Source organism: Phalacrocorax aristotelis, chromosome Z, assembly GCF_949628215.1.
Source record: "Phalacrocorax aristotelis chromosome Z, bGulAri2.1, whole genome shotgun sequence".
NCBI lineage: Eukaryota > Metazoa > Chordata > Aves > Suliformes > Phalacrocoracidae > Phalacrocorax > Phalacrocorax aristotelis.
The window spans coordinates 25,890,814-25,917,395 of NC_134311.1; the positions used below are offsets into that span (position 1 = coordinate 25,890,814).

The 26,582-nt window shown below is 41.0% G+C and overlaps 1 protein-coding gene across 1 annotated transcript in view; it reads left to right on the top strand.

The window, feature by feature from the left end:
- The window catches only part of SHB (SH2 domain containing adaptor protein B), an 82,715-nt gene that overhangs the window by 41,621 nt on the left and 14,512 nt on the right, over positions 1-26,582 (top strand). Inside the window, exons 3-5 of the mRNA XM_075078552.1 lie at positions 9,949-10,164; positions 19,148-19,319; positions 24,117-24,236. Of these exons, the coding sequence (XP_074934653.1) occupies positions 9,949-10,164; positions 19,148-19,319; positions 24,117-24,236 (508 nt within the window). The remainder of the gene's footprint in view (positions 1-9,948; positions 10,165-19,147; positions 19,320-24,116; positions 24,237-26,582) is intronic.

Genomic DNA, 26,582 nt, shown 5'->3' on the forward strand with positions numbered 1-26,582 from the left:
CACTCTGTTTCCAGAAGGGCTTCCATTCCCACTTACTACAAGAAATGAATCCCCTTACACAGCTTAGAAGCTGCGCAGTATGGAACAAAAGTCATGGATTTTGATTGAGCCAAAGTCTCTGTTTTGCATTGTTGCCACTTGAATTGCTCCATTTAGCCCATGGAACAATGATCCTCGAATCCCAAAGGTCACTGGTCCTGATAAGAACAGTCAAGAAGAAAAGAAATAAACCATGCATGTAGTATTATGATTGTCCACCTGTACCCTTTTGGGTCCTTGAAATACCCTCTCCTGAGGTAGTCTATGCCAAGGATGCACGGAGCCTCTGGGCCAGTCACAGTGGGGTACTTTTGCCACTCATTCCCAGTTAGGCTCACTTTGGCCTCCAATACAGTTAGCTCTTGGGATCCCCCTGTCACTCCAGCAATGCTGATGGGTTCTGCCCCTATATAGTTTGATGGCATTAAGGTGCACTGTGCGCCGGTGTCTGCTGAAACTTTATACTCCTGTGGGTCGGATGTGCCAGGCCATCAGATCCACACAGTCCAGTAAGCCCGGTTATCCCTTTCCTCCACGTGGCTGGAGGCAGGGCCCCTCTATTCCTGATCGTAGTATTTGTCACTCACTTCTTGTAAATGCAAATCACAAGTGTCTCTATTAGGATCAGAAATAAAATCAGTGCTTCTACTCCTCTGTCTGGGGAGGTGCTCACTGGAAACTGGAGCAGCAGCTTTCCTGGAAGAGCCTCCCTGAATGATTGTTTTTCCTTGCAGCTCACATACCTGTGGCTCTAGGGTCGAGGTGAGTTTTCCATCCCACTTCCTCATGTCCTCTCCATGGTCATACTGGCACAGGTTGATTCTCTGACTCACCTGCAGTGCCTGTCACAGGGGTTGGAGTGGCTGTGGCGCCTGTTGCCAAAGTTGGACTGACCTCAGTGCCTGTTGCTTTCTTTTTCTTTGTCTTCTTAGATCCAGAGACCTTCTCTTCCCCTTGGGAGTGCTGAATTCTGTTGAACAGGGCTCAGTACGCATGGGCCAGGCCCCAGCACATTGCAGTGATCTGTGTCTCTCTGGAGTTGCCAGGGTGACAACAAACTTTCTCCAAATACTCTACTAGTGTTCAGGATTTTGCACTTGTTCAGGGGTTAAGTTCCAGAACACTGGGGGTGCCCACTGTGCTAGGCATTTGCCCGTATGATCCCACATGCCCTTCCACTCATAACTATTGAGCCTTGGGGCATATCTCTGGATGATATTCTTAAATTGATTATTAACCTTAGACAAAACTGAAACAATCTGCCAGAGAAATACCAACAGATATATCTTAACTACCCAAGGATGTTCAAGACACTGAAAAGTTGTTGTAATGAGGGAGGAGGCATTTTATAAGATGGTAGCTAAGGTGCCATTCTGTATTTCCTCCATAAAAAACCTCTCAGAGGAGGAGTTATAATTGCTAATTGTCACCATGAGGTGGTACCTGAAGTACAGTAATGGCTTCAATATAAACCTCAAATACCAAATAAAACTCAAGGCCAGTGTTTTAACAAAAACTCTCCCAGGCAAAACATGGCTAGTCACTGCAGAGCACAGCAGACCACAAAACCAACACCAGTCTTTTAACAGGCACAGCAAAAACAAGAGCATGGTGCAGATTGGATAAACTAATATTGAGAACAGAGTCGATGCTGTGACCAGCAACTGTTATTATCTCAAACCCTTCATGCCCCACATTGGGTGCCAAAACGGACTGTCATGGTTTCGCCCCAGTCAGCAATTAAGCACCACACAGCTGCTCACTCACTCCCCCCACCCCTGTGGGATGGGGGAGAGAATCGAAGAGCAAAAGCAAGAAAACTCATGGGTTGAGATAAGACAGTTTAATAATTAAAATAATTTAGGAATAATAATAATAATGGTAATGATAATAATAATGGTTGTAATCATAATAATACTAATAATACTAGTAATACTAATACCAATACCAATACTAATACCAATACCAATACCAATACTAATACTAATAATACTAATACTACTACTACTACTACTACTACTACTACTACTAATAATAATAATAATAATAGTAATAATAATAATAATAATAATATAAAAAGGAAAAATAATGAGAGAGAGAAATGAAGCCTGGAACAAAGACAAAAAAAACCCGCAAGTGATGCAGGTGCTCACCACCCACCGACCAATGTTGTCGGTCCTCAAGCCATGATCACTTCTTCCTCCAGCCATCTCCCCCCCGTTAACATACTGGGCATGATGTCATATGATACGGAATATCCCTTTGGCCAGTTTGGATCAGCTCTCTTGTCTGTGCCCCCTCCCCTCCCGGCTTCTTGTGCCCCTGGCAGAGCACGGGAAGCTGGAAAAGCCCTTCACTAGTATAAGCACTACCCAGCAACAGCCAAAACATCAGTGTTCCATACGAAGTCCAAAGCACAGCGCTGTGCCAGCTGCAGTGCAGAAAATTAACTCTATCCCAGCTAGAACTGTGACAATGATGCAACTGGCTGTAGCAACATCTGGAGTTTGCTATTGTACAGAAAGCCGTGGAGGTTTTTTGGATTCTTTTTCACCTCCTCTAAATAAAAATGGCATCCCTAGTTCTGTTCTATGTCTTTCTGAAAAATGTGTGAGGATTAATTAGCTGAGAGCATCAAAGCACCTTTGAAGAGCTAAAGTCTGCAGAAATTATAAATTTTAAAATGGCAGTTATAATGTTGAATCACTGCTTATTTAACAGAAAATTAAGTGTTGAGGGGGAAGGCTTAGTAGAATAAACTTCTGCCTTCAGGGAACTGAGGAAATTTAAATTTTTATGTTTTTCTTTGCCTCTGACATAAAAGATATATGTCTCCAAGGACAGTTTTCATGTCCTTTGGAAGCAGTACTGCTGGTCTTCCAATCCACCAAGATTTAGTTTTTCTTCCCACGTGGTTTGTGTTTTTAAATAAGCCTCCCTAAACTCCACCAACACCCACCCCTCCTTTTCTCTGCCCCTCCTCACCCCTATTTTTCTAAATGTGTGTTTCCTGTCTTCTTGGGCAGGGTATGCTTGCTTGTTTGTTTTATTTCAGTACATACTTTCTGGGGAAGGTATTAATGTTTTTTGTTGCTGGTTTATTGATACTAATTATAAAGGGACTTCTCTCCTGTCCTTGCTCTAACTAGCCTAATAGTCCTTCTTTATCAGGATTATTGGAATGTAAATTTGCTTTGAATGCTTATTCCTTATAAGATGCTTATGCTTGTGGGGTAATAAGCTATACTTGGACTTCAGTAAGGTTTCCATCATGATGCAGGTTGTTTTAAGACATTGCTTTTCAAATAAAGAGGTTAGGCCAAGCTCTCAGACCAAGTCAAGGAAACAAATGTCAGTTGTTCATTCCTGGAAAGTGACTCACTTCTGTGTACTTTGCTTCTGTTCAGAAGGAAAAATGAAGGAAAATCTACTCATACCCAGCTTTTCCTGCAGCAAATCTGGAATCATGAACTTTGGGAGGCACTTGCTGCAGCCTGAAAGCAAAACAGCCCTCCCTGTTACTGGAATATTATTGGTGTTCTCTTGTGTCCTAGCAGTGGGAGGCACCTAGCTGGATGTGGAAGCAGAGCAGAAAGCAGTTTGACCTCTGGTGGCTTGAAGTGAAATTTAAGCAGAGGTGAAAATTCTGTAGTGAATAGACTTTGCACTAATGTATTGAGAATTCTGCAGCATGAGTTCTAAAACGTTTCCAGATTATCTTGCCAAGATGGGTGTGAAAAGAAACATTAATGGTGAGGCTTGGAATAAGCAAGCAGTTGGCTAAGTATTTCTGACCTGTTCATGGAGATGGAAAGGAATTGGATTCAATGGGAGCAAATATTCTTGTGTCAGCATTGCATTAGCATCTTATGTCTTATGCCTCTGGCAAGCTGGCAAGTTATTGGTTGATGTGTAGCCTATTCATACACCTGGTGCAAACACCTCACTGCCCTTTAATTCAGTTACATGCTGGTTCAGTGGCTCTGCATTGGAAGCCTCAAAAGTAGAGCATGTGGAGAGCAGAGATTTGGGCCAGTTCAGCAAGATCTGTTCCCTGATAGAGAGTAAGGAGGACTCCAGATAAGGCGGTTTTCTGTGTTCAGACCTGGCTCTGATGTAGCCTTCACCTGCTAGAGACGGCCAGGTTGTCAGTGTAATGTCAGGGGACATTATCAGGTATTCACCAGTATCTCTCAATATGAGTGCAAGCCTTCCCAAGTTTCATTCTACTCCCACTGATAACTTCAGGTTTTCAGTGACAAGAGAGACTACAAGGATTACAAGTAGCTGTTGTCCACAAACAGGCCTTGTTCTTGAGTTATGTTCTCAAGTACCTTTTTTTCTTTTTTTTTTTTTTTTTTTTTTTTTTTTTAGTATAGTACTCTTCTAGCTATCCCAGGCTTATCTATAGAAAGCCAGTGTGCTAAATGTACTACAGCAAGTCCTCCAAACACTTTGCAGACTCCCCTTCTGGGGATATTGGATATAAAATATTTGAATCCACATTTCAAAAGTTGTGCTGCTCATAACTCTTCTCTGACCATCCTAGTTGAAGACAGTTTAGCCTGTTCCCTAACTGCTGAAACACGCCCTCTCCCTGTGGGGCATTTTGTTTATACAGGAGAACAAGATGCAAATAGTGGGCTCTAGCAAGGGATTGTTGTTTGCTTGCTTGCTTTAATTAAACATCCAGATCTTTCTGACGATAAATGTTTAGTTTGTCTGTATGTCTTGGAAACTTGATACGAGAAAGATATGTGGTTTCCAGATGAAGTTGCTTCAATGCAAAGATCCTTGCAGCTGGAATTATCTAGTAGATTTGAGTGGTGGAAATGTGCAAACTGAGAATTACATCACAGTGGTATTCACTCCACGCCTGTTATAGATTTTTATGTTGTGTAGTTGATAGCAGGTTTCATTTTGATGTGGTTAGCAGAAAACTAAATCCAGGATTTGGATTGAAGCTGTTCAAATGCTGACTTCTGGGAAGACAGCGTAAGTGAAACAACCATCTGGAGGATACCTGTATTCTGAATCCAGAGATAGGGGAGCAGAAACTCTTAAAACTGACAGCTGTGCTCTGTACAATCCTATTCCAGCACAGTGTTTACATGTTAATGTGTGTTAAATAAATGAGTGAACAGTCTGCTGGGCTTCCTTCAAATAGCTATGTATGTGAACAAAGGTAAGTACATGCACAAATGACCTTGAAAAATCATTGTACTTCGTTCAAGGGCTTCTGTCAACTGCTATTTGTTGGGGTGAGGAGCATTGCTGAGTATTTTTTGCCATGCTTTAGAAAATAGGGTGAAGCGTTATCCACCAGCATGACTAGTATAACCAATTCTACGTTGAGCTTTGTACAGTTGAATGGAGATGGACAAAACTCAGTGTGCTGTGTAGAATCCCGGCAGTAGAATTCTGTTATCTGTCCTGAGCTCTGCTCTAAGGCTTCTCAGCTACAGACGGTGTTGATAGCCCTCGTACTTTGCCTAAAAGTCAATTTCAGGGCTAGCTTTTCAAAAGTTGGCCTTGCACAGCAATAGTGTTTCCAGCATGTTACCTTCATAGTCATATTTGGCTCACTAGGATAAGGCTGATGTGGTAGAGAAAGCAGCTGAGGAGCTGCTAGGACTGTTATTTTAAATCCTGCACCAGTCCCGAAATCTGTAGCTGGAGACAGGTCTGTTTTATCACAGTTGGAGCTGATATGTGTGGGTCAGTATACTTCGGAATCTGACATCCTGGTGAGTGAAAACTTTTGGTTTTTTAAGAGTGCAACTACATTGTTTCACCTCTTGTTACTACATGCTTTAATTTGAGATGAAGGAAGTATCTACTGGCATCTGTACATTGTAGCAGAATCTGGTTGTTTCATTGTCTCTTGCACCCTCTAGGAAGGAAAACTGTAGAAGCCCACCTGTTGGGTTCTGTAAGCTAGTAGTACTGTCTTCAAAGTTTCCTTTTGTTGGCATCATGGTCGTTCTGTTTTCTTGCCGTTATATCCCCTAATTTTTTCCAAACTCACCACAGGAATACAGTGCATCTATGAGTAATGCTCTTGAATTGTTGCAGACCATTAAGGGGTTTAGTGTGGCTGCTGGAAGGGTTATCTGCTTGTCCTGTGAGCTTTGTCTGTTCTGTATGTAAGCATTCATTAAAATTATTCACCAAATGGGAAGGAGAATGTCAAGTTCAGTCTTGCATCTCATAATCTTGGGTTCATAGATATCTCAGTTTCTGTACTTTGCTGGTCAGGTTCTCAGTTTTACACAGGAGTCCAGACTCCTGGAGCCTGATTCTGTTATAACTGCTAATCTGCGAGAATACAAATTATTTGGGGGGGTCTTCCAGCCTGCTAGCAAAATAAGTTCTTTCAAAACTTTAGTTTTTTCTTTTTCTAATAGCTAGTTAATGAGCATAACTCTGTAAAAATGTACTTTTCTTTATCAGCAGTAAGAGTTCAAAGGATAAAATTAATAAAAGTGGAAAATCAAAAAAAGTAAAATGAACACAGTTAGTTTTAACTCCCTGGTCCTTCCAGTAACTGTTTTAGCACTTAGAGCTGTCATTGTTGGAGAATGCATGAGAACCATGAGAAATGCTTCATCACATGTTCTGTTGTCTTCAACTACCTAATTTTTAAATATCAAGTCTGCACTGAGCTATCAGTGTATATAATGTTAATACTGCCTGTGGTACGCATTCAGCTTTGATGCCTGTTATTGAAAGGAACTGATTTAACTTTTAGTAAAATTATTTTTCTTTACAAATACTCTTCCAATACATTAAGTTAAAGATGGCCTTTCAAGCAAATTTATAGGAAGCTTTATATAAGAAGCTGTATATATGTGTGTGTGTTTATGTGTATACACACATATATTTTTATGTATGTATGTATATATATTCTCCTTCATCCACTTCTTTTTCTCCTTAGGTTTGAGTTTTTCCTAGATAAACTTTTCTACTTTAGGATGACATATTTGTAATATTTCTAATTGTGGTCCCTGAACATGAACTGTGTGTGCTGCCTTCTATTTATAGGTAATCTTTTCTGTGCAGTGTGATGCTTTGATCCTGTGAGTAAAAGAAAAATGTTGATCATAAGCTTATATATTGAAATATACTTACACACCAGAAGCCAGTGGTGTAGCTGTGTTTGGCACTTAAAGTGAATAATTTGGTTTGGTTTGGCTTGTGGGTTTGTTGGTTTTGGGGGGTTTTTTTGTACAGTCTTTGATTTGGTAGGATCATGGCTTCTGTTCCTCAGGAATGTACACTTCCTGGTATAGCAGTGGCTGGCTTCACAGTACTGAAAGACAGACAGATACAAACCACATTTCTGACTTTAGAAGAAACAAAACGCTTGTCTTTTTTATCCAGGAGCATCCAAGAGAGTATGAGCTATGTGTTCTTTTTAATACACATTTTTCTTAATGCAGCATTTTTCCTTGAGGAAAATTATTTTCAAAAGATAGCTGAAAGACAAAGAGTGTTTTAACTGAAAAGGTTTAAAGCACTTTTTTTTCAAATAGGCTGCCCTTTAAGATACCCTTTTCTAGGCTTTGCTTGTATTGAAAAGTGGTAATGTGGTTATCATTCATAATTTGGAATCATTGTAACCTATCTTGCTTCTATTTACATCATTAGTTTTGTTGTATATTTCTTCAGGTTTGCTTTATTTGTAATGTATAAACTTAGCGGTTTTTTCCAAGCTATAAGGGCACTGTCATGTTGTAGACATTTCACAGTACTTTTGAAATTTTTTGGAGCAATTGCTTGGTTATAATGTTCTTGCTTATAGATGAACTGATGAATGACTTTTGTTACAGTAACATAGAGAGCTGCTCTAAATCTTTACTTCATTTGTAGGTTAAAAAGTTCTCTCCCTTTTCCCTGAGTCTTTTTTTTTTTTTTTAACTAACTTTGCAATTTTACTACAGTTAATGAAATTCTTATTTCGTCATTGCAGCAGTCAGGATAATCACATAACAGCTGAGGTTGGAAGGGACCTCTTGATATCATCTAATAAAAAACCCTGTTCAAGCAGGATCAGTTAGAACAGGCTGCCCAGGCTATATCCAGTCAGGTCTTTAATATTTCCACAGATGGAGACTCTACAGCTTCTCTGGGCAACCTGTTTCAGTGTTTGACCATTATCACAGTAAAAAGGTGTCTTCTTGTGTTCAGATGGAACTTGATGTATTTTGATTTGTCCCTGGGGCACTGTCAATAAAAGTTCAGCTCCATCTTCACTGTCTTCCACTACGTACTTATATGCATTGATAAGGTCCCCACTGAAACTTATCTTCTCCAGGCTGGCCAGTCCCAGCTCTCTCAGCCTCTCCTCACACGAAAAAATCTTCACTTCCTTTATCAGCTTCATGGCCTTTTGCTGGCCTTGCTCCAGTATTATCTGTGTCTTTCGTGCACTGGGGAGGTAAGAATTGAACCCAGCTGCCAAGATGTGGCCTCACCAGTGCTGAGGCAAAGGGGAAGAATTACCTACCTTGACCTGCTTTCAGTACTCCTCCTAATGCAGCCCAGTTTAGTATTGGCCCTCTTTACCATGAGGCTGCATTGCTGGCTCATGTTCAGTTTGCTGTCATACAGGACCCCAAAAGTCCTTCTCTGCTAAACTGCTTTCCAGTGAGTTAACCTGCAATTCTCCAGGTCCCTCTGAATGGCAGCACAGCCATCTGGTCTATCATCCACGCCACCCAGTTTTGTGTCAGTAGATTAAGTGGCCCTGGCTTTGTCTAGCCAAGGCTCTGCAGACTCCAAAGAATGGAGACATCTCCCATGACCTACCAGGTGACTTATCCTAGGGCTGCGCTACACACCAGAAGAAGGTTCCTCCAGTGTTCCGCTTGGATCTCTCAAGCTGCATCTTGTGTCTGTTTCTGCTTATTGCATCTTCCAGCACTGCCTGAGAAGGGTTTGGCTCTGACTATCTTTCGAGCAGCTGAGAGCTGTTGTTACATCCCCCTTGACCTTACCCTCATCAGACTAGCAAAATCATGTCTCCTTATCACAGGTCCCAGGACCCTGCTATGCTGGTAGCTCTGCGCTGGCTCCTTCCTTGTTTTATGAACTCGCTCACTCCTTGCACACTCCTTGTAGGGAGTGTGCTGACTGGACACAGGAGAACCCACCTGCTGATGAGTGCAGCCTCCTTGGGGCCAAAGGTGAAGGCATGACAGCTTGCCCATTGTTTAGCTACCTGTGCTCCTCCTAACAAAGCCCAGTTTTTAGTTTGCTATATTCAGGAGGGCAGTACACTGTTCCTTTCTGTGAAGCTTCAACACATTTATTTTTTGACAAGGCCAGTGTTAAAGAAATATGCATTCCTTAATACAATGTGAGCTAAGCTCTAGCTACCAAGGCTTTTTTTTATTGTTCTTACTCTAGTCCTAGCTCATTTCCTGCTGATATTCTGTAGAGGTAACTGCAGAGAATTTTTTTATCAGCATATATAATTACACTGTGGGATTTGTTTTGTGTAATCTTTGTACCTTCAAATGGAACTCTGAACAATATCCTCTTAAAGAGTTAACTGCATACACAAATTTCAGAGTTCTTGGGGATTTATGCACAATTGCTTGTAAATGTGCTTTACACAGGTTGACAGGGATTGTGTGCTTCCTGAAATCTGGCTCTGTGCAAGCTGGGGAATGTTGGTAGAGGCATGATACTGTTTGTGCTGTGGTTGTTAGCTGGAGAAAACTTTTGCTTCCAGCCAGTTAGCAAATGTAGAGGTAGAATTTTGAAGTGTTGTACAAGCTTGCCTTCTATATGATTATGTGGCTATTAAGGAAAGGATGGAAGTTGAATGCTCTAAAATTATTGATTGTGATGATAAGGCATGGTTAGTAGTGATATTGATACAATTTTCTTTCTTGCCAACAGAGTTTCAGAAGCAGGAAGGCATGAAGTCCCATCAGAAAAACATGCAGCTCTATGACACACCTTACGAACCAGAAGGCAGTGGTGTGGAATCTGATTCTGAAAGTGTGGTGAGTCACCATTTACGAGAAAGCAAATTGCCACAGGATGATGACAGGCCTGCAGATGAGTATGACCAGCCATGGGAGTGGAACAAAGTCACCATCCCAGCTCTGGCAGGTAGGATTCCTAGATCCCAACCAGGAAATTCTCTGTCTTTGGGAGAATTCAAGTATTTCTGCTCTTTTTTTTGTGTGTGTGTGAGTAGAAATCTCTGGAAAGCAGATGTGGGTAGTTTCAAACCTTTACCTGCTGCAGAAATGTGGAACATTGCACTTTTTGTTTAGTGCTTCAGTGGACCTGTCGTCAACCATTTGAGCACTTGGTTCATGTTAGTGAAACTTCTGTTTCTCCCACTCCTTGCCCCTACCCCCATTTTAATGGATGTGATATAGTGTTTATTGCTGAGTGGCTCTATGATTAGAAGGTTGCTTTGCAAGCTCCTTAAATTGTGGGCCAATTCTTAAAGGGGCAGGATGAAAAATAGCTGTGTAATTTGTATGCAGTAAAGTGCTTCTACTTGGTGATGATTTTCTCGGTATTTGGAATATTTTCGTTATAATTGCAAGCATTTCTATGTGTATGTAGAACTTGGTTTTGGGTTAATCCTTTTGAACTGCTCAAGTTCTCCCACATCAGAACTTGTCAGTCAGGGAGATCTGACAAAAACTGTTTTCTGTCTCTGGTATGTCTGTGTTTGGTGTTGGTTACACTGCTCTTTTTTCTCCTTTCTGTTGCTTTGCAGAAATGGCTGAGGGGGACTTCATTCAGTGAGGATGTGATTCTAGAGGCCAAGACTTTTTCATTTGTAGAGCCTGTGTATGCCCAGCAAAACCCAGCTGTATCAGTTGGTCTGACCATGTTCCAGAATGCTCTTGTGGGTTGATAGATTCATACATGCTCTGTGATTTTCCCCTCAATGGCATGTTTTAGTGAAAAGCTGTGTCTAGGACCAGGGTTGTTCCCCTCCATTTTAGGTGTCCGCTTGGAAAGGAGAGCAGTATGTGGTGATGATTGTGAGGACGAGGAGGGAAGAAAAGAGATGTGACTCTGGGAGGCAGCATCAAAAAAGCCTGAGAGCAATGATTGGTAGTTAGTGTGTATTTACCCTGGATAAATCCTTCTTGACAAACCTGTTTGCTTTCTTTATTGAAACTACTAGATCTGTTAACAGGAGAGCTGTACATGTCATCTGTGTTGACTTTAGCCTTTAGTATGTTATGCTGTGGCATCAGCTGTGTTACCTGGTTTGGAATGCTGTACCCTAGATGGGTGAACTACTAGATAAGTGAAAAGCTGTCAGCGTCATTGACTGCAAAGAGTAGGGCTTAATGATTCGTACTCTTCCTGGAGTCTGGTTACAAGCATGATCCCTCAGGGGATCTGTTCTGGAACCCTTTCTGCTCAGCATCCTTACCAGTAACCCAGAGGAGGAGGAGAGGACACGCACCTCGTGGAGTTTGGAATGATATCAAATGGCGGGGAGTTGATGTGTGTGCAGAGATGCCATTCAGAGGGACCTGGATGGGCTGGAGAAATGGGCTCACAACAGGCTTAGAAAATCCAACCAGGACAAACTCAAAGACCTGCATATGGAGCAGATTAACCCCTTGCAGTGATATGGACCAAAGACTGGCTGACTTGCTGGGTTACAGCTTTGCTGGAAGGGGCTTAAGGAGTCCTGGGAGTAAGTGGACTAAATGTGGCTAGTAGTGTACCCCAGCAGTGATGAAGGCTGGCAGCATCCTGGCCTGTGTGAACAGGAGCATAGCCAGTAGAACAAGCAAAGTGGCTGTTCCTCTTTACTTTACATTTCTTGGACAATGTGTGTAATGCTGTGTCCAGTATTTGGATACACAAAGGATGTTGATAAATGTTGATGTCAGCAGAGAGCCACCAAAATGACAGGAAACTGTAGTACATGACTTGTGAGAAGACTCTGAGAGAACTGGGCTTGCTTAGCCTGGAGAAGAGAACACTTTGTGGGAATGTAACAGCAACTTTCCAATGCCTATGAGGAGATCTTCAAGAAGATGGAGCCAGGTTCTTCACAAATCATCAGGTGTGTGATGGGAAAATCAGACAGAAGTTGAATCAGGAGCGGTTCTGACTCGGTATGGGGAAAACTTTTTTTCTCTGCAAGGACAGTCAAGCACTGGAGCCAATTGTCCAGGGAGCTTTTGCAGTCTCCTTCTTTAGATTTTTTCATCCTTTGTGAAGGGATGACTGGATAAAGTTCTGAACAACCTGATCTGATCACATAGCAGACCCTGCCTTGAGCAGGTTGGTCTATACACCTCCCACAATTCCTTTCCACCTGAATTATTCTACGATTTTGCAATTCTGTGTGCCATGATATTGCCACACTACAGAAAACAGAAGTGACTTCTCTCCACAGCTATACTGGGCTACTGTTCTGTAAACACAGCCTCTTGTGACAATGCCCTTCTTGGGTGTTTCTGACCTGATCAGTCAGTAAGTAGGTGGACATGGGTGACAGAAATGTGTTTCTTTTCTAGGACAGTGGAGTAGAGCAGTGACGATCTGTTGTGAGAGTGATTCTGCCCCTCTGCTTCATTTGTTCTCGCATCTTTAGGTTGAGGTTGAGTTGGGTTTGTTTCCAAGCCAAGCTGGTGTCTGCAGTATCTATCCTGTGAAATGTGGGTGGGAGCAAGAGGTGCATGGATGAACCTGAAGCAGCTGCTTAAAAAGAAACCTCTCGCTCAGCATCCCCTTTCCTCTTGTTGGGCTCCTATGGAACAGAATAGGGCATTAGAGAAAACTGATTTCTACTTCTTAGCAGCATAGTTTGCTTTGGCATGTGAGCTGTTCATAATCTTGCGGAATAAAGGCTCAGTCACTTTCCCATTAAGCTTATGCTGATAGTTCTTTTGAGCCTGGATCTAAACCAGAATCCAGTTCTGCTGGATGCTGTGCAGCTAAAGTAGTCTCTCTCCCTAAAGAGCATGACATACATTAAAGTCTAACCTGCTTGTGTGGCTAGAATATAGAGTTCTGCTGCTGAGCTCTGCCTGGTGGAAGCAGGCTTTGGTTCAGGCTTGCCTGAGCTGACTCATCCCCTTTGCTTGACCAATTAAAATGCTGGCAAGACTTGTGCTGGGAGGTTGCCTGGCTGTGAGATCCCAGCTATGATCTGGGGTATGTATTGTGTGTCAGGATAGGCTAATCAACAGAGACGTATATCACTAGGTTTGCAGTGCCACAATGGCTGCTTTGCAGATGCTGAATATTAGTATGTCATATGTGTGTAAAGCCTTCTGCTTTGGGTTTATGCTATGGCATTGGTTTCTGCCCCAGTTCAGCAGATATTTCCATGCCTTTTCATGTGTCCCTATGAGGGCAGCAATGCTGCCTTTGCCTAGAACATATGTGTAGCCTCCGTCTCCTGACAGGTGAGCCTTACTACACAGCAGCATGGTCCTCAGTAACTCTGTTGTATAGGTAGGGTGTCTGCTACCTGGAAGTATCCACAAGCTACCCACAGCACATATAGGGGCTGTGCAGAGCCACAAGCGATGGATTAGGAGTGGACCTTAGACTGCTCTCTGTATTGTTTTCCAGGGAATTCCTCTATTCTCCAAACCAGATTCTGGAAGGTTTTCCACTGTTTTCCCTCTGCCACATCTGCATCTTGCCCATCTTTCTTTCATTTGTTTGTGGTCTTCTTTTCCCCTTTCTTTTGTCCCACAGGACTGCATCTATGTCTAGACTCACTCATCTTCCTACCTGACACCTGGTCCCACCCTGTTACTTTCTTACATCTCCTTTGGATCTCTCTTCTCCCACTTTCAGACACCTGCTCCCCATCACCCAAGACCCTTTCCTATTAGCTGTGTGTTCATTTCTACCCACAAGGAAGAAGGATGGTGTACTTCAACGTTCATCTCCATGCTTCTAGCCCCCTGGGTTAGGCCACGTGCCATGTCTGGGCTACAGTGGCTAAGTTGTGGTTGAAGAGCTCCTGCAAGTAAGCTGAACAGTTAATTCTTGCTGACTGTGTTAGCTGAAAGGCTTCCAGTTATTTTTTGCCAACCTGTCCAGTGTTTGCTTGGCCGGAGGCACATTCAGCCATTCTTGCATGTGTTCTCAGACAGTTTGACGTTAGAGCTACTTTTGAGCAAAGAATATTTTGTTTGAGGGTGAGAGGGTAAGTAAAGCCCTTGGACTGCCAAGAAGGGCAGGGGAAACTTAAGTCTTCAAATGTGGAATTCTTTAGGGCTTTTTATCTCTCTGCAGCTTGTTTCTGTGGCTTGGTGTAACACAGGGATTCTGTGCTACAGACTCCCCGTATTCCTTACATACTAGTTTTCTAAAGGCCAGGAGTAATATCAGAGTTAATGTGAACTCCCACCTCAAGAATGGTGATTATGTGCTACTCAGAAGTATTTTTTCTTTCACAGTGTGCAAAACACCTAAACCAGAAATTCCGTTGTTTAGCAGCACTAAGATAAAAGCTATGGGACCAGTACACATCTGTCTGGAGGGAGATCACAGTTCACAGATTTCTCAGTTAGTAATACAGCAGCGACAGAAATGGGATTATTAGTTTTAAGGGTTATTTTCTTAAGAGTCATACGTGTGCATATGTAAATCTTAGACCATATGCACGTACTGTGCATATAACGTGAAATGGCTGATTTTTAATTCATTGAATCCAGAGAACAGATTTATTAGTTTCTACTGCATACCGTTTTCTGCGCAATTCATTTGGTGTTCACTAAGTCTTTAAGCTCTGTAATCATCTTCATGCCCACTTTTTTGGTCTTTATTAGGCTGTCATGGTTTTAGCTGGGATAGAGTTAGTTTTCTGCATTGCAGCTGGCATAGTGCTGTGCTTTGGACTTAGTATGAAAACAATGTTGATAACACACCGATGTTTTAGTCGTTGCTAGTTAGTGCTTGTTACTAGGCAAGGGCTTTTCCAGCTTCCCATGCTCTGCCAGGTGCACAAGAGGCCGGGAGGGGAGGGGGCTTAGCCAAGAGAGCAGATTCAAATTGGCCAAAGGGATATTCCGTATTATAGGTAAATTCTGAAATAGTATTCTGAGTGTTGATTTTACAAAAGAGAATTTTAGTTTTGTCAATTTTTTTCATCATTTGTGGTTTTTAGTTTGTCTACATGTGACTGTAAATTAATATGGCACAATCCATCCAATATGAGATTTTACGATTGGCCTATGTGTAAGTATTCTTCTAAGCATTATTTAGTTAACTCTTATGAAAGCACATTAAATTAATGCATAGCTTTACAAAAGTAACAGACTCAGAAGAAGTTTAACTGAAAAATATTAAGATATAGTTGAATTCCTTATGGGTTCAGCATGTGGAGTTCTGTTTTCAAATGTTTAGAGAGTAAACATTTTTGAGATTAATTAGATTTCTCTGGTTCCATCTGTCATTCTTTATAACATAGTATGTCTTAGGTACCTGATTATTTGTTACAAATTAATGTGTAAGGATCAGCTGCAAGCATAGATTCAAGTTACTGTCTCATCTGGTGTCTCTATATATAATCTAATTCCTAGGAATTATAAATGTTTAAAGTAAGGAAATAAGAGGTCCAACTTCAAAGTTTGAAACAATGGAAAGCTTGCAGTGGAAAAGTATTGACCCTCTGCTGAGGTGTATGAAGTGCTTTTCTGACTTACTGTGTACTCTGGTTTTGTAATGTAGCTAGACCAGGTGGGGTTTTTTTCAGTTCTTCAGATGGATTTCTCTGAAGAGCACAATGTTGGTCTAAGTGGTATTAGAAATTCTAGCAATGGACAAGTCCCACTTTACAGGCCCATAACTGCCATCCCCCAATTACTTTGAGTTGTGGAGGCTGTGAACCTGAAGGGACCCTCTGCTAAAACTTTCCTATTTTGAGAAGCTCATCTGAAGGGAACAACAGACATCTGTGCTGTGAAATGCAGACAAGAGAGGCAGGTAGCAAATGTTTTTAATTTGTCAGGTGATAGACCTAGGAAACAAACCAAAATGTCAAGCAACACTAGAATTATCATGAAGTTAATTACTCATGCAAGTTTTAAGGAAAACATTTATTCCTCCGCCCTGATTTCAAAATTTATTGCTGAAGCATGGGTAGAACCTGTTTATCTCCAAACTGGGATTTTAGATGTGCCAGATTGAAAGTGCACACAAGCTGTGAAGTCTGTTCAGGCTGAGGGGAGCGCGTCTGTGCTGTGGCTCCTAAGCATGGGACTGGGGCTGGTGTCATGCTGACCCTTGTGGAGCAAGCTATGTATAGCCTTCCTCAGGGACTTCAGCTGTTAACTGTAGTGCTGAAAGATGTGTCACTGCATAGCAGAGCTGGAGTGCATCATTTTGACTGTCTGCAGCTTGAGTTCTTTCACAAACACATTGGGTTTTGTTTCATCGGAGGCTGTACAGCTGAAGCTGAAATGTGTTTTTGATGGCTTTTACAGGAAGTGGGCAGGTCTTGTTAAACCTTCTGCTGAGCTGGGCAAACTGGTTTGCCCAGAAGAGCTGAGGCTGGCAAAGTAACAGAAACAAAGTAGCTTTCTGGTACATAAGTCTGTCTGGAAAAGGAGATAGCAACACCGGAGAGCCCATTCAGGGATTGTCACACTGACACTGGCTCCCATTTGGGTGTATGAGAAATCAGGCCTTTCCAGACTGTCATAAGCAGATAGCAAACCTTTTGGTAAAGGAAATGCACGTGAAGAGTGTAGAGCCCATTTTAGTATTTAGTATTGCTTTACAAAATAAATGTCCCTCTGACATAAAGAGGGCCTTCTGGTAGTAGTTTTCATCAATGATCATGGACTTCTTGAAGGATGATCTGTAGATGCCAAACTTGGTCAACTTTTCTGGCTGCAACTGTTGTTGTACATAAAACTGGTGCCTAGGACCCTGGGGGACTTGAAGCAGGAGAGTTCTGGCATGCCACTGCCAGAGGGGCATGGCACCAGCTACAGAGCAGAGGAAGAGAGGCCACGTGAAGAGTGAGGAAGGGTCAGGTATGCAGTCAGATCTGTAACTGAAATGGCTATGTAAACAGAAACACCATAGCAATAAAAAACTTCACACTTCCAACTGCATGGAATTGAGCTGCTGAACGTTCACTGTATATACTACAGCTTTGGTTAAGAGGGGATTTATAGCAGCTGAAACTCAGTCTTGATAACAAGTTTGCATGGGTTGGTGCCTGACTGGATATCATGCTTGTTAGTTTAATCCACCTGGATATCTCTTTCAGGCTGCTTCTTCATGCCAATTTAATTCACAAAAAAAGGAAAAAAGAAATATGGCAGGAGTCCAGAGACATGTCTGAGCATTTCCAACAGAGAAAACTTTCAAAAACATCTGAAATTTAACTTTGTCTGTGCTATTTTTGGAGGACAGATCCTACTTCCAACCGTCATAAGTTAAAGATATTGCTGTTTACAGTCAGAACTGAGTTCCGTGTTTGTTTTGTGAACTGAATGCTTTTGGTGTCTGAAAGATGTTGCTTGGTCAGAAGCTGATGTTAAATTCCCCAGTATCCATAGAGTTCCCAAATTACATCCAGGTGTTTTTCTTACAGTTGAATTAATAGTGCTGTTTGTATATGTCAGTGGCAAGTACACTTTCTCCTTGTTATGCTAATCAGCTTTCATTATCCAGTAATGAGGTTAAAGCTGAGTTTCCATTTTCAGAGATAACCAGCATACTTCTGTCATGCATACTACAGAATATGATCTAATACTTTTGGCCAATTTTGCAATGATTTGTGCCTACTTTCTCTGAGTAGAGGGGGAATTTGGAAGGAATTCCTAAGCCCCATAAGGAAAGCATATAAAAATAAAATTTAAAAAATAACCCACCCACCCACCCCCACCCCCCCAAAAAAAAAACCCCAAACTCACAAACCAAAACCAAAAAGCTCCAAAACATTTTCCACCTCCAACACATCTCTATTCTGTATGGATTATCTTTTTGAACATTACAGCTGTCTTCCTGTTGTGTAATGTTGCTTTAAACAGTAATTACTACTGGCCACGTGCGCAACTGGCTGTGTGTTATAAGTTGAGTTCTAAATGCGTGAGATCTACAATAAGCTGCTGTAGGGAGTCCCTTTAATTGTCCTTCTAACATTTTCTCTGATGTTGCTGTTGAAACTCACAGAGGAGCTGATTGCACTGTTTGTGTTCGTGCACCTTGTGCTGTTTGCCTCCTGGCACAGTGAAGTTTTCTGCCTGGTCCCCACTAGATGACCTTAAAACAGTACTCCATCTGCATCTGGGAGTGTTAGTTTTTGGTGAAGAAGAAACCATAGAGGGCAGTGAGGGTCAGCAAGATAGTGTGGGTTGCTCCTCACTATTTCTGTCAATATTCTGTCCTTCAAATTCTTGAAATTATAGATATGTAGAATCTGTAAATATAAGTGTAATAAGTGTAGAGTGAGGATGCTGACGTCATTAGTATGTGCTTTGCTACAGATGTTGCACTGCCTTAAGAAATTACAGCTTTACTAACTAAGTTATATTGCTTTTCTTGGAATAATATAGTTTGAGAGAGAAACTAACAAATGCTATTTTCCATTTTAATCACTTTGTACCCTAGTGTTTCAAGACAAAAGCTTTGTGGATATATTGGTAATTCATTGCTGCTTGCCAGTGTTTCTGATGTGGATAAACTAATGGGTATTAGTTCTCTGGATTTGCACCCAGATCACTGTTAGGATGGTTTCAAGTAAATTGAGGCAAGCTGGATTCTTGATGTTCTCACTTGTTTGTATTTTAATTATGGCAGGGACTGAAAGCCTATCTTTGTTACGTTTGCTGGTTTAACAGTATCGTCTCTTGGGGAAGAAAGTATAAAACGTTAAGATAAGCACCGGTTATTATAACAAGGTTTACAAGAGCGTGGATGATGTTACTGGAAAAGCAAGAGAGTTTTAGAACTGTTAGAAACACCTTTACATGATACCTATAACTTTCTAGGTAAACCACTACATCTTAATGCTAGTGGATGCATGTTTATTCTCGCTGGGAAGTGTGAAACCTCTCTAAGCGCTACAACTAATTTTGATCCATGTTAACCTTGCCTGGAGAGGTAATTTTTGTGTATCTTGCAGCCCAATTTAATGGAAGTGAGAAACGGCAAGCATCTCCTTCTCCCTCAAATGACCAGCGCAGGCAGTTAAGAGCACCTGGAGGAGGCTTTAAACCCATCAAACATGGCAGTCCAGAATTTTGTGGGATCCTGGGAGAGAGAATAGATCCAACTATTCCACTGGAAAAGCAGATGTAAGTAAGCACAGTAATTGCTCTTTAGCTCTTTGCCTCCCTACTTACTGGAGCAGAAAGTGTCCCAAATCCTGCTGTCCAGCTCCCCCTCCTCAGTATCCCCTTTGTTAGTGCTCACAAAAAAACTATTATTAATCCTGCAAAGTGTAAGTAACTTCTGTGGGGGATAAAATTAAACAGGACATTAATCTCAGGAACAGTGATTTTTATCTGCCAAGTATGTGCAGTTATTCTACTTTTAACCATGTTGATTACATTGCATTAGGGAAAACAGGTGCATATCACATATATGCAAACTGTGTTTTAAAGCTGCACAAATTCCATATCTTTGTGGCTGCATAGCATGTTTCTCGTACCTCAGACATTCCTTGCATCTGGCTGTAGTACTGCTCCAGGGAGATACTGATAAGACTACTTATAAAGCTTTTGGAAAAGACACTGCTATTTCCACTCTGGTGGCGTCAAACCTGAGGGAGTTGTTTAGAGGCAGTTTTATCAGCTCCAGACTCAAGTTCTGGGGGAATTCCCTGGCATGAATATCTGGTATCCACAAAGGTGTCTGTCCTGCCTCATTGTTACCCTTCATTGAACCATTTGGACAGACTGGCTTGTGTGATGGAATGACCCACTGTCCTGTATCATTGAAAAGGCTCAGCCTCATAGAAAGGGCTAGAATCTCCTATTACACAAAGAAAGAAAAATCTTCTTGTGGAGCAATTTACACAGGTTACACTGGTATTTGTGAGCTTTGAGAAGACTGATGAATTCCCACAGTGAAGTGACGGAGCTGCATCTTGAATACCCAAAGGCAGTCCCACTCCAGACACCGTCATTCTAAGTTATATGCAGAAATTATTTTCACAGGAGATGGAGGGTGTAATTTAGCACGGATGTGAGTATGCTTTTTGTGAAAATACTTTGTTCCTGAATGGTGGTGGTACTGAGAGGATTAGCAATCCTTTTGCACTTCAGATCCTCAGAAAGGAGAGAATCCACGCTGCCAATTGTGTCTGAGAGAGGTAGTTCCAGAAATTCATTTTCCTTTGACATTCTATCTTTGTGTAAATATTTGGAAACTTAAGCTTGAAACAGAGAATAATATCATCCGCATGGTGTTTTATTCCATCTGATTAGATGGAACCTCAGCCATTGAACCATCTGTCTGGTGGTCATCACAATCAACCATGACAGACTGTAGACTTAACTCCAACAGAGGAAGTAGCAATCACTATTGTGAAATCACTCACTGATATTGTTAGGTAAATGAGTAAAATGCTATAAATTTGACTGTAAAATTTGGTCCTCAAATATGGGTAGTTGCAGCCCACCACACCCCCCAAAAATAAATTTGAAATACCGAAGGAAGTTGAGCATCTGCTAATTAACTTTTGACTTATAAATATACTGTTGTGTGGTTTTCTCTTTTAATATATCTGCAATTATATATACCTGCAATTGATAATAACATCTGAAAACTGCAGAGCTAGTTTTGCTTCCTTTAATCACAAGATTCTTTTCCATTCTTCATTATGCAGGATCAAACCTGAAATGAATGCATAGTTAACAAAAATGTGTCAGAAAGTGAAGAGTTTAGATTTATTGTATCTTAGATTATTCATAATCATTCAAACTGGTCAAGTTTTAGTAGTGTGAGACCTCTCCACAGAACATGCCAAGCCATTCCATATTAGAGTCTGTTTCTGTAAAGAAGAGTGCAAGAGGAAGGAAAGCATGGAAATTGACAAGTGGATTTCTAACAGGTAGATCAGGAAATTTCCCAAACTGGCAGGAATACTGGGATCTGATAATGTATCAAGAAAATACTTCTAGTTGCATGTGATTAAGGAGTCACAGAATCACACAGAATCACAGAATCTTAGGTTGGAAGGGACCTCAGGGATCATCTAGTCCAACCTTTCTGGGAAGAGCAGAGTCTAAACAAGATGGCCCAGCACCCTGTCCAGATGACTCTTAAAGGTGTCCAATGTGGCCGAGTCAACCACTTCCCTGGGGAGATTATTCCAATGGTTGACTCTCCTCATTGTGAAAAATTCCCCTCTATAACTCTATAACTACGAACTTGGCAATCCATGGGCCCAGGGGAATCAAATGAATTTGCTCATTTCCTTAATAACAGTGGAAAGAAAAAGTGTGTTCTGCTGTTTCCATTGTCTTACTGAAAGTGAATTCCTCCCAGCCTTATATACGAGATATGGTAACTTCCTGTTTTGCTCTCACCAATTCAGAAACAGAGTAATGTTGTGCATTATATGAGCTGTAAAAAATTATTATACTTACTGTATAATTGATGCAGCTGTCCTGTCTTCAGTGAAGCTGAGGCCACTTAGTGGCTGAAAGCTGACCGTTGAGAAAGTAAGGAACATCAGGAAGAATACTCTATAAACCATGATAGGATGCTTTCAGTCCTGGGAGGAGAACCTGGTAAAGGTCAAAGTGTGTGATTACGTTTGAATTTCACTTTCAGGTTTGCAATGTGTTCCTGTGTTTTCCAGGATATCTTAGAAGACATGTGGGTCTTCAGGTTTTTATTTTCCATGCTTTTGCATTGGTATCTTTCACAAGTTGTCATTCCACTATTTTGTGATCACATCATTGACTTTTGAATCTTTGACCCTGCTGCACAAATACCTGTATGTTGACATTTAAAAAATAGACACACCCAGGGCAAACAGCCCCAATACATTTGAAATGGCAAATTAGTCAGGAACTTTTAAGCTGATTATAGCACTGTACTTATCTCTCTAGCTAGCTGGAACAGGAGCAACCTGAGTGTCCCATTTACATGGGCATATGATTCACAAGCAGTTCCATTTCTGGATACTGCTGTTTACTCTCAGCTGTAGCCAAAACAGCTTCCAGGCATCACTTCTGAATCAGATATTCTCCCATTAGTACTTGTCTTCATACTGTGCTGTTTTTCTTCCAACTGTTTTAAAATCAGGTTTTGCTTCCTGGAACCAGCCCTACATTCTTTTTCCATTAACTTCTCTGCCAACAGAGACCACCAGATCTGAAGAATATATTAAATACTTTCCTCACAATATCAGAGTCCAGGCTATCTCCCTGGTTTTAGCTGGGTCATATTTTATTTTGGTTTTATTTGGCCCTTTGGGGAGAAAATAAAGAAGAATTATTTATTGCTAATAGGAATAATTTTTAGACTCTCCCAAATCCATTTTCTGATTTGCACTTACTGTTAATATTCTTCCCTTACTCTCAGAAGACAACCTAGTCTTTAAATTGCTTCTTGAGAAATATCCTTCAGCAGTAAATATCTAATGGGGGTTAGGGAGAATACTGCCTGAAAACAGTCACATCTGTGCCTCAATTTTATTTGTGTTTTATTTATGTTGTGATGGAGCTGTCAGGGCCTCCCTTTCTAGTCTGTCTTGAATATACAATAGTATAGCCCTCTTTTTAGATTTCTCTAATGTGGACTTTGGTTGTAACCAGGTACACAGTGAATTTTTAATCTGAGCACCAGCTTCTGTTTAGCGCATTCATAAGATTTGACAATGTGCCCTTGTGGCCAAGGCTGCCAATGGTGTCCTGGGATGCATAAAAAGGAGTTTGGCCAGCAGGTCAAGGGAGGTTTTCCTCACCCTCTACTCTGCCCTAGTGAGACCACATTTGGAGTACTGTATCCAGTTTTGGGACCCCCAGTTTAAGGAGGATGTGGAACTGCTTGAGCTCAAGCTTGAGCTTGAGCTACCAAGATGATCAGGGGACTGGAGCATCTCCCTTATGAGGAAAGGCTGAGAGACTTGGGTTTGTTCAGCCTGGAGAAGAGAAGACTGAACAGAGAAATTAAATTAGAACAAATGGAAGAAAACTTACTTGCACAAGGCCAGTGGCAGTTCCTGGTAATAACAGAGAGCGCGCTTCTGATGTATGGAGTATCCTGCTTAGGCAGGCATGGTAGTGTCACATCATGCTTCAAAGTGTATCTGGCAATTGCAGGAAGGGAGAAACCTTCCTCAGAGGTGTGATTGACCCAGTGCAGGGCGAGCCACATTACATTGCTCAGCAAACTTGGGGGAAGAGTCAAAGCGTTTACTACTGGACTGTGAGATTTTAATTGCTGATACAGAGTAGCATGTGCTGAGGAGGTTCTTTGTTTGCAGTGGTCAATTTAGTGAAAGACCCACTGCTCCTCTCCCCATTTTCTTTCTTCACTGAATTGATCACACCCATTCCACAGATCCACAAGAGATTTACTTAAAGTTCTCTGAGTTGTCGCAGCTGTGTTTAGAACAAGTGTCTTTGTTATAGATCTTCACACTATCAATTTTCTCGTTTCTCAAAGATTTATTTTAGGAAATCTTTTCCACTATTAACTCTTAGTATTCTTCAGATGGGATTTTCTTTTTGTTTGCTTTTGTTTGTTTTCTTTTTGTACTTTTTGATATTAGTTGAAATACTGATATATCACAGGAATGAAACACAGTAAATATGTATATTGTGGTTCTAATCCTTGCAAGTCAGAGATTATAACGTGTTGCTCTGGGTGGGAATTTCTTACATAAATACGTACACCAATCCTGTTGCATGCTCTCCTGATCTAAGTTTTTCCTTCAGCTGACATGAAATACAGGCCTCCACAAGGTGTAAAGTTAACTTCAGATAATGCAAGCAATGTGCTTTTGATCCATAATGTATTAGATCTTAAGGATATCCATGTGATGTTAAGCATTATTCATACCTTAAAGAAGCAAAGGAGTTAAAGGAGTATGATTTGGAATGTGCATGTTTATTAATCTCTCTGCTTTTTCCTAGATGGTATCATGGAGCAATCAGTCGGACAGATGCAGAAAACCTGTTACGTTTATGTAAAGAGTGTAGCTACCTTGTAAGAAATAGTCAAACAAGCAAGCATGACTATTCCCTTTCTCTGAAGTAAGTACTTGTCAGTAAAACATAATAAATGTAATTTATAAGCCATAACTTCTCTGGTGCAGGAAGAGAAAATGATCCAGTCTGTTGCTGCACTCGTTCAGCTCAGAAGGGCACTCAGAGAGTTTGAGACTCTGGGTCTGCATATAGTGACAGTCACTGAATTAAGACCTTGCAATTTGGGGATGTTAAGAGATTTTTAGTCTTCATTTGTTGCCCATTTAAATAAGTAAACTTGGAATTTTTTTTCTGGTTCAGATTTGAAATGTTCCTGCTGCTTCTGTTTCAGGCTGAACAAGGAACTGTATTGCATGGGGATTTTATTCCTTTTGCTTTATACATGGAGGAAAGACTTTGTGTGGTTTGCTGTGGTAGCGCTGTACAGTATTGCTATAATTCTTGAAATTAAAACGCCCAGGATCAAGGATAAAAGATCTACAGAATTAGGAAATGAGCATTGTTCCAGACTTAGTGCTGCTTTGAACTTGCCTCACCTACCTTAGGCTGATCAGGGTGTGTTACAGATGTTGGCTGTGATGTGTCATAGAATGGTTTGAGTTGGAAGGGACTTTCCAAGATCATGTAGTGCAGCCCTCCTGCTATGGCAGAGACATAAGTTTACTTGTATTTCCAGCAGAGGAAAAGTTTCCAGGTTTTCTGTGCAGAACAAGAAGCCCATTGACCTTAGTATAGGCCGTACAAGTGCAAAGAGAATTGCTTCCTTTCTTTCCTTCTTACAGGTTAGGGTCTGATGTGGAACCTGCCCTTCCAAGTACATCGGGAACACAAGCCTACTTGCCTTTTTTACTAGCATCATTCCTGACTGTTTGGCTTTTACTTGGTTTCTTCATAGCTCTGTTCTGGAGACACATTTTACTGCTGGGACAATGGTAGTACTTGATATTAACAAGGTGACACTTTCATAGACATCACCAGACCTGATCTTTTTTACGTTCTTAAGTTCATTAGAAATAAAAGGCGACATCTCTCTACACTGGTTTAGTCTGATGGTCTAAACAGTAAATTTCAGATTGGTTTTATATCCCATCTTTGGGTTGAGTGAAAGTGCATCTGTTAGCCTAGTTTTAAGATTTTTTTCCAGGGCTTAAGAAAGATATTTTGTAGCATTATTTCTTAATTCTCAATTCCTTTGCTAATATTGTTGGCATCTCGCTGTAATACAGAGGTCCTCCTTGAACAGGAACGCACCTGCTTTAGAAATGTGGTTCAGCTCCTGTTGTCCCTTTTCTCATTTGATCTGTGTATTCTCTGATATAGTAGTCCTCTAGATATTTTCAAACACAGAAGTGTTAATGGCACATGCTTCAGATATATGTAGGCTTACATTTTCCCTTAAATTCTTGTAAGTCTTGGAATACAACTTGGTTTTGAGTATTTCATTTAATTCTTACATCTCCACAGTGATTTTTGTTATTCAACCATATCACAACTTCAAGAAATAAAAGGCGACCATTACATCTATATTTTGTGATTTTGGCCCTTAATGTCCTTTTGCATGTTGTAGTCCCTTTGTGTGTGGTATTTAAAAGTTTTCTAAACCAGATTTCCTGTGATACGTATTTTAAGTCTACCCATAACTTGCTCTATGGTAAGGTAATTAAATGACTGACCTCCTCCAATCTGTCTTTTCTGGAGCATAAGGTTTTTTCAGTACTCTTCAGCTCTTCTGCCACACATTCGTCAAAACCAGTGCTGACGCTGGCCTCTTGATGCAGTCTATTATTTCTGTATACCAGGTCCTGGTGATGATGGTCGTTCTCCTATGGCACCTCCAAAGCTCTCAAGCCTCTTAAGCCCATGGTGTTGCAGTTAGAATTCATGTCCTGTCCATTAGACAGTGATCAATTTTCTTTCTTTCCAGGATCTCTCCTGACATCCTGCAAAAGCAATCAGTGTTTTCTCTCAAAGTATCTAGCTAAATAATGGATCATGTAATTTAAACACACTCTAAGTTATCATGCAAACCTGCTTCCTTTGCTAGAAACCTGCTTCTATTTTACTTGCTATCTCACTGACAATTACCATCTGCAAGTTATGTTTGATGCTGATCTTCACGTTTGATTTTCACTCGCTGCCATAAAGCTCTCTTCTCCTTCTCCCCGTATTTAGGACATTGAATTTACGATTCACTGTTATTTTCTAATCCTCTCCTCAGTGAAGATGGTTTTCCAATCGAAGTAAGGTTTTGAAGAGATTTGGTAATTGTGGAAATCTTATTCCTTAAGCTCAAAGAGTTATTATACAGTTCTCGGGTTTCAATCACGATCCTTGGTTAAAACATTTCCTCACAATCGGACTGGCTTATGACTACTTTCAGCTGTGGAAAGC